This window comes from Aspergillus affinis (genome assembly GCF_023601865.1).
Source record: "Aspergillus affinis strain CMG 70 chromosome Unknown NODE_282_length_8203_cov_90_276520, whole genome shotgun sequence".
Lineage (NCBI taxonomy): Eukaryota > Fungi > Ascomycota > Eurotiomycetes > Eurotiales > Aspergillaceae > Aspergillus > Aspergillus affinis.
In genome coordinates this window covers 1-8,203 of record NW_026516063.1, presented here as the reverse complement: position 1 = coordinate 8,203, position 8,203 = coordinate 1, and the positions used below count along the sequence as shown (strand labels likewise).

The 8,203-nt window shown below is 51.2% G+C and overlaps 3 protein-coding genes across 3 annotated transcripts; 2 read left to right on the top strand and 1 right to left on the bottom strand.

The window, feature by feature from the left end:
• Positions 1–332: 332 nt before the first annotated feature.
• KD926_005584 (glycoside hydrolase family 2 protein) lies at positions 333–2,396 on the top strand (the record flags this gene model as incomplete). Its single annotated transcript, XM_053095584.1, has 3 exons — positions 333–1,735; positions 1,788–2,195; positions 2,267–2,396. The coding sequence occupies 3 exons, from the start codon at positions 333–335 to the stop codon at positions 2,394–2,396; spliced, it is 1,941 nt and encodes a 646-aa protein (XP_052949764.1).
• A 3,178-nt stretch (positions 2,397–5,574) lies between these two features.
• Positions 5,575–6,961, top strand: KD926_005583 (intradiol ring-cleavage dioxygenase; the record flags this gene model as incomplete). Its single annotated transcript, XM_053095583.1, has 5 exons — positions 5,575–5,824; positions 5,891–6,043; positions 6,093–6,235; positions 6,285–6,450; positions 6,519–6,961. 5 exons carry the CDS (start codon positions 5,575–5,577, stop codon positions 6,959–6,961), a joined length of 1,155 nt encoding a protein of 384 aa, XP_052949763.1.
• A 513-nt stretch (positions 6,962–7,474) lies between these two features.
• On the bottom strand, positions 7,475–7,945 carry KD926_005582 (uncharacterized protein; the record flags this gene model as incomplete). Its single annotated transcript, XM_053095582.1, has 1 exon — positions 7,475–7,945. One exon carries the CDS (start codon positions 7,943–7,945, stop codon positions 7,475–7,477), a length of 471 nt encoding a protein of 156 aa, XP_052949762.1.
• Between the last annotated feature and the right edge of the window lie 258 nt (positions 7,946–8,203).

The window sequence follows — 8,203 nt, the reverse complement described above, 5'->3', positions numbered from 1 at the left end:
TTCGGCGAAGCGCCTGCATAGCCTGTCGTTTCAATAGATAGGCTCCACCAGGTTAATAGAATTTTGATTGATTGATTTGATTGATTGATTCCCTGCATCGACACCCGTCACTTCTCCGCATCCACGGAGCTGAGGATTGTGAGATGGCCGAGAGAATAGGGGTTGGTTGCATTTGTCTCTGTTGCGACCACGTCACCGACGGCGGGGTTGAGCGACGATCATCGGAAGAGCAGCTCATCTCCCTCTCGTTCCCGCCGTCAACAATACCTAGTCTATCTTGGACTGTTCCATTCGAAAATTTGGAAACAGTTAACGCATTTGCCGTCCACAGCATGCCCGCTTACCCCCGACCCGATTTCCACCGGCTCTCACTCAACTGGACCTCCCTAGACGGTCCCTGGGACTTCATCTTTGACGACGTGGACGTCGGCCTGTCGCAGCGCTGGCACCAGAACGGAATCCCCGCGAACGTCTCCGAGCAATCGAAGCGCCAGATCCAAGTCCCGTATGCCTTTCAAACCCCTGCGTCGGGAATAGCCCTCTACGAGGCCCACGAGGTGCTCTGGTATGAGCGCGCCATCAACGATATCCGCACGCCCGATGAACGCGCCGCCAGTCACCGATTGCTCCTTCGCTTCGGCGCCGTGGATTACGACTGTACCGTTTGGGTCGATGGGCGCGCATTCGGAGGACACCGTGGGGGCCATGTTCCTTTCGACGTCGACGTGACCGATGCGTTTGCGACCGCTGACGAGGCATCTCGGCGATTGACGCTGCGGTTGAAGGACTCCACGTATGACCTCACTCAGCCGCGCGGAAAGCAGTACTGGGGTCCCGTGCCGCAGGAGATCTTCTACACACCTTCTAGTGGGATCTGGCAGTCGGTTTGGCTGGAAAGTGTGCCTCGTTGGAGACTGGGGAATAGCAGCGAAGGGACGGTGTTGCGGTCGGATGATATCGATGCCGGACGGCTTCATGCGCGTGTGGCTGTAGTCGGTCGTCCGGCTTTGAACGAGGGATCGGTAGAGATTGAAGTCACATTGGCCGGCGTCGCGGTGAGTAAAAACATTGTGAATCTGCCCCGCGAGAAGGACTGGGTGAGTTTAGACGTCGAGATGCGTGTTCCCGACGCCAGCACACTGCAGACCCGCGCGCCTTTCAACGTCTCTGGAAGTTGGCGCAACGGCGTCGCTCTGTGGGCTCCGGAGCATCCGATCCTCTACGATGTGACGATCCGCTTGTACGACGCTCAAAGCAATCTGCTCGACGAAGTTCGAACCACCGCCGGTATGCGCCGCGTTTCCTGGCAGTCCGGAGACGGCACCTTCCGATTGAACGACAAACCGATTTTCCAAACCCTTGTGCTCGACCAGGGATATTGGCCTGAAACCGGCCTGACCCCTCCGTCGCAAGAAGCGCTGCGAGCAGACATTGAAATGGCGTTGAGAATGGGCATCAATGGTTGTCGGAAGCACCAGAAAGTCGAAGACCCGGTCTTCTACTACTGGGCCGATCGACTGGGATTCTTGGTCTGGGGCGAGATTGCGAACGCCTACGAGTTCAGCGACGAGTACATATCTCGTTATAACAGTGAGTGGACGGAGGCCGTGAAGAGAGACATCAACCATCCCAGCATCGTGGCTTGGACGCCCTTCAACGAAAGCTGGGCCTACACCTCGTTGAAGGATAACATTGAACAGCGGAACCACATCCGCTCGGTATATTACTTGACCAAGTGAGATTCTGTTCCTTCTCTTCTTAGTCGATCATCGCTTACCATGGAATAGAGCCCTAGACCCAACTCGCCCTATCAACGACAACTGCGGCTGGGAACACGTCCAAACCGACCTCACAACCTACCACGACTATTCCGACTTTCCCGCCCTCACCGCAACCAGCGCAGATTTCGAAAACGGTATCCTCGGCCAGAAGTCCAACCGGGAGATGTTCGTCAAGCCAATTACATCGGACTCTGTGGTTTTGGACCCAGGTACGCAGCACAAACCCGGCGCGCCAGTCATCTGCTCAGAGTTCGGCGGTGTCAATATCATTCCGTCCAAGGGCACGGCCGCAGGCGATCGGGATTGGGGCTATACCACAGCCAGCGACCCGGAGGATCTGTTAAGTCGGTTGGAGAAGCTGGTCATGGGCGTTGTGAAGGGCGGGCATGTTTGTGGGATGGTTTATACGCAATTGTAGGTTGCTCTTTCCATCGGTTTGGGATCCAGGCCTTGTGGATGTTGGAGAGAATGCTAATAGAATTTAGGTGTGACATTGAGCAAGAGGTGAATGGGTTCTATTCCTATGATCGGAAGGAGAAGGTGCCGGCTCATAGGGTCAAAGCTATTATGGATGCCGCTCATAAGTACTATTTTGATCATGTAGCACCGAAATAGAGCTTTGTAGTTAGGTTGGCAACATCTGACGCATTGTTCATGATGAGCACTGCTTCTGAATTTCAGATGACATTCCTGTCTTGAACAATAATCTGGCAGAATTTATGTCAAAAATGATGCGAACCTGATGCATGCATATCCACTCACTTGCAATAATATGTTTGATACATTCATCTTTCACGCCGAAACAGTAGCAGTGAAAGATCGCCCTATACTCTACCGCGTTTGACCCAGTCCTAAACAGTAGAGCCTATATTGCTTACTCTGATAATATGATTAGTAGTAGTTTTGTTTTTCGTCCGACGCCGAGATGCCCCGCAACCCTATGACTTTCCTAGGGGTTCTAGGGACGTGTCAAGCTCAAACTATATACATAAATCGAGTACGCATTTCCAGAATACAATCTCGCGTCCGAAAAGTTTACGTAGAGCACTTTCGTTGTCTGTCCTGTCCGTCCGAGATCCAGGTTTTGTAATGGTGACTCAAGATAGCCGTGGTTTGAAGATAGTCAGGTCGGGTGGTAGGAATTGTCGACGTCAGGATTTGAAGCGAATTCTCTAGAACCTCAACTAACTAACTGACTAGACTGCCTTTGGAACGCCCTACCAATGCGCCACCCCGCCAGCGCATATTGTTTACCGTACATAGTCTCTGCGCAAGATTCAGCTGTCCAAGGTACCAATGCTTCACCAGTGCACCTACCTACACTAAGCCCGGAAATGGCATTCGATGTTCCTTTCGGTGTAAGAAAAATCAGTGTTCTACTTTGTGCTCGATTTGGAGTAAGCACTAAGATCCCTGCTGCATACGCTACGGCCAGGTACCCCTCACGTTATTCCCTCGGCGCGTCCTTTACCCCAAGAGCCCCGTGACCACCGGCTCATTTTTATCCACGCGATCTAAGTATCAAACCTCGGGGAAGAGCGCTTTGTTACTGTTGCAATTCGCCATCTATCGATTCAACTGAAGGAATCATTCATTTTCACCATTGCCGGAACCGTGATATTTTCTACACATCCTGAGAAACAGTAATTTCAATTCATTCACATTCACAGTAAGATATTGTTGGCCATCTAACCCGATGGAACATCCTGCACAGAACATTCGTCGTTCAAAAGATAATTCCATGAAAGCACCTGGACGAGGGTGAAAGAACACCTGCAAGAAGGCATAATTACGATATCACTACGAGGCAATGGTGAGTCTAGTTTGATGTATTTGACTTTTTGAATGAAGACGCAAGTACCTGAGTGTACTTTCAAATTTGGCTTTAGTCTTGCTCTATACCTCAGGAATTCCCGTCCGACTGTCATCATACTCCAAGGGCGTATCATGTTTTCTGTCGACATATTCTGTCCAGTATCGGCTATCAAGCTGGATTGTGAATATTGCCGTTACTTCTGTTTCGTGAGAGGTTGGGAAGGGCGTGAGAGAAAATGGGCTACCCCTGCATTAGATTGGGTCATTGGCCCCGTTGTTGGGTTTGATGTCACCCACATAGTTACATCCTGGAGCACCACGGGTCATTCGAGTGGTATTGTAATCCAGCCGAGGTTAGCGAGGCGTTCGCATTGCTACTGTCGGTTGACTTGGTCATTGCCCTAAGCAGATATCCTATCGACTCAACTGAATGTAGGTATATGCTCGGTGGGTAAAAAGTGAAGTGTTATTCTAAACTACTCGCTTCGTTGAAGATATATCAGCTGCCTATGCCAAGGAGTCACATGACTTAGGCATATCAGCTGAATAATGGTTCCAACAGCTACCTTTGCGTGGCGCAAAGGCCTGGATCCTGGTCGTTTCATTGGAGTTGTCCATTACGTAGATCCTTGTTCATGAAAGGTGTACCAGGAAATTCCCATGTGCCTTGGGTCATGAAGATATGTGTCCCATTACCCAATCAACTATCAAGGTATTGAACGTGGCGGTGTTTTCTAGGATACTGCTCCATTAATATGATGTGAGGGGTACGAAGATTTTCGAAGTGAGGACCGATGGGCCGCAAGCGATCCAAGCGCACTGAATGCATTGTAGTGCACGAAATGCGTAGTAGCCATTAATCAGTCGGGAGAAATCCTCCCGTAGCGTGTATTCTATATGCAATGCCAAGACCCGCCGCGGTTAGGGCACGCCGGGGGGCAGCCGAGCTGACGAATCCTCCCCCGGGACTCTCGGCTCTTCTTCGTCGGCTTCTTTCTTGCCGCCTGTATAGGAGTCCTTTGATGCCCTTGTAGTTGGTCTGGTATGTTCCTCTATGGTTTGGTCTGTCAACGCTCACCGAGTCAGTCCTGAGTATTATGCTGATCCCCTCACAGCTCGGGACGATCAGATATGTGATATGGCAACGGAAATCCCCCAAACTACCGCCGCCAGAGCCTCGGAGGAGATCCGCCCTGCCAAGCATCTGCTGCGTACGTGCAGGCGTGGGAATACGTACGCCCTGCAACTACCGCCAGGCACAACTGGGAAAGGATCGTCTCTTCTGCCACAACGCCTCCTGCTTCCCCCACAGCCGCCGACAAACTTCCGCAAATCAGAGCAGATGTATTCCTCATTGCGCAGGTACCAAGCCACCGATGGTTTCTGGATGATGAAGCTTGGCCCACGGAGATTCAGCCCTCTCCGTGATAATAGACTGATAAGGTTAATCAGTTTAATGTTGACGCCTAGCGGGACCACCAATCCACTCAGTCTAATACTCTAAGGCCTTTAAGCCCACGACCAACTTGTTAAACCGGGATAACCTTTCATACTAAGCTTCCTAAGGCTCGGGAAACCCAGCCCAGGCCCCAAATCTGCTTCGCATCTATCATTTTAGAAACTTGCTAACGCCCCTCCGCCGCTGTCCTTAGTGGTCGCGTCGTCATCTGGTGATGATCCCCTTCCTAATCGTGTCTAGAGACCTTCTAACCGATGGAGGGCACCTCGACTCTTTTGCCGGGGATGATACCGTGATGATCAATCTTGACACTCTCATTTGGCGGTCGAGATGGGGCTCGTGGCTTTGCTGAATACGCCAGCCTCTGAGTTTGTTTATTATTAGCTTTTAAGCTTGTTAAGTGTCAGGGAAATTATAGATATAAAAGACCCCTTCCCTTCCAGATATTGTAGTTGATAGCACAAACATCCTCATCATTCATTCTCTCGAATTCAATTCTCTCTCCTTCGCTATAACATCATGGTTCACCTCGCTTCCACTCTTGCTGCTGGTCTAGCTGGTCTGGCCAGCATCGCCTCCGCTCATCCCGGCCATGACCACAAGGCCGAGGCTGCTCAGCGTGCGGCCTTCATGAAGCGCGCTCCCGTTCATTCTCGCAGCCTAGACCAGTGTGCCGACAAGCTCCGCGCTCGTGGTCAGGAGAAGAAGAACATTGCTCGACGTGATCGTATGGTTCAAGAACTTCGTGCCAAGAAGGGCGTGCAAGCTCGTATGTTTACTATCTAGCACATAGCTCACGAGGAAACCAAAAGTCTAATATTATTTCTCCACACAGGTGCCCCCTTCCTCAAGGCCCGTGATCTCGACACTGTCTTGAACACTACCCACCATTCCTCCCTGGATGTCAACCTCTCCACCGACCCCGAGGTTCTCTTCGCTTCCAACGCCACTTGCATCCTCGGCCCCGATGTTACTCAGGGTCCTTACTGTATGTGTCTTCGATCCAGCATTTGTCCTTTTCATACTAACGACATCAGATGTTACCGGCGAAATGATCCGCAGCGACCTCATTGAGGACCAGGAGGGTGTTCCTCTCTACATGGACATCCAGATGATCGACACCAGCACCTGCGAGCCCGTTCCCGAGGTCTACGTTGACTTCTGGCACTGCAACGCCACTGTACGTCTATTTTCTCTATGCCATCCTCAACTCAGCTAATCAAGATCAGGGTGTCTACTCCGGCATCTCCGCCAGCGGCAACGGTAACTCCGACGACACCAACAACCTCGACGCTACCTTCTTGCGCGGTCTGCAGAAAACCGACAAGGACGGTATCCTTCAGTTCAAGACCATCTTCCCCGGTCACTACACTAGCCGTGCTACTCACATCCACGGTAGGCCAACCCCACCCACTCCATCCCCTCCTTAAAAATAACTTACCAGCCGCTAACACTCCGTCTAGTCCTTTCTCACCCCGCCAACGAGACCACCGTCAACCGCAACAACAACACCATCAGCGGCCTCTACACCTCCTCGTCCTCCTACGTCGGCCAGCTCTTCTTCGACCAGGACCTAATTTCCAAGGTCGAGGAGACCGCCCCTTACAACACCAACACCCAGGAATTGACCACCAACGCCGAAGACAGCATCTTGTCCGAGGAGGCCGACACCATCGACCCCTTCGTCGAGTACGTCTTCCTGGGCGACGACGTCTCCGACGGTATCTTCTCCTGGATCTCTTTTGGCTTCGACCCCTCTGCCAGTACCGACGTCACTCCCGCTGCTTACCTGACCGAGGAGGGTGGCATTGAGAACGAGAACGCCGGTATGGGTATGGGCGGTGGTGGCGGTGCCCCTCCCGGCAGCTCCAGCATCCCTTCTGCTTCGGCCTCCACTAGCGCTTAAGTTTGAGACTTGAGGTTGATTGAGGTTTGCTTTTGCATAAAATGTATAGTATTTGCCACTATGATGCTTGATTTTCTGCGATGTCGTCGACTTCCGATTCTGCATTCGTTCGTTTTAGCGAAGTTACTCAGGGGCTAGGTCTCGGGACTTCCATATTAGCAGCTAACCGCTTCGTGGGTGCTAAATCTGTACTCATTAGGTTGTTATAAAAATTTATGATTGAGTTGTTGAACCTACATTTTGCATTCTCATCAAATCCTAGCATGCTATCTTTCAAGCTAAAGGAGTGTACCTAATTGAGGATCTATCCAAACCCCTATTATCGAGCCATGTAAATCTCGTATCTCAAAGCTTCTACAAAAGCCATTCAACCGTAAGACTCACTAAACCACCAGAGTTCTTGAAAAGAAAGAGAGATTAATCGTGAGAAGTTTTCATTGTCACTAAGAGTCTGGATACAACTGTGTCCTCTTATCAACTTGTTCAATCTGAATCCTTTGCTTCTTCCGCCGCTCATTCAAGGTACTCTCTAGGGATAATTCCTGCAGCAGCCATACGCTCAAACGCAATCTTATACGCCTCAGCCGTGTCAATTGACTCGGTGAATCCCCCTGCGCGCGAACGTGATATGTCGTACCAACGATCAAAATCATAATCAACCAACATGTTATGAGTGTGCGCCCAGCCCTGAACATCAATAGGATCTTTACGTAGGGAGAGCTCATCGCAAACGAGGTTCCATGAAGAGCGGTTTAACTTGACAAACTCCTCCATCGACTGCGCCTGGTGCTGCTCCCCGTCGCGGGGGCAGACGCCCGCTAAGCCGAACTGGCGACAAATTCCCGGCCACACGTACGCCCAAGTGATAAGTTCATCTTCATCTGCGACGTTAAACGCTGGTACATTCTCCCGAAGGCTGTCTTTCAACGCGACGTAGATTTCCAGCTGGGATAGGATATCCTGGATCCCAGACCAGATTATCATTAAGTCTCCAGAGGAAGCACTCCAGGCAGCCCGGGCAGCCCGGGCAACTCAGACTATCTGGACAGATGGATCTAGGCTAGAAGACGGGAAAACTGGAGCTGGAATAGCATGGCAAGCCCAGCAAGGCTGCTAGAAGACGAAAACATTCCCAATGGGAAAAGGACAAGAAGTCTTTGATGCAGAGCTCCTAGGAGTCTACCAGGGACTACAGCTGGCGAGAGAGATGGAAAGCCAAGGACCAATCACCATACTACTCGA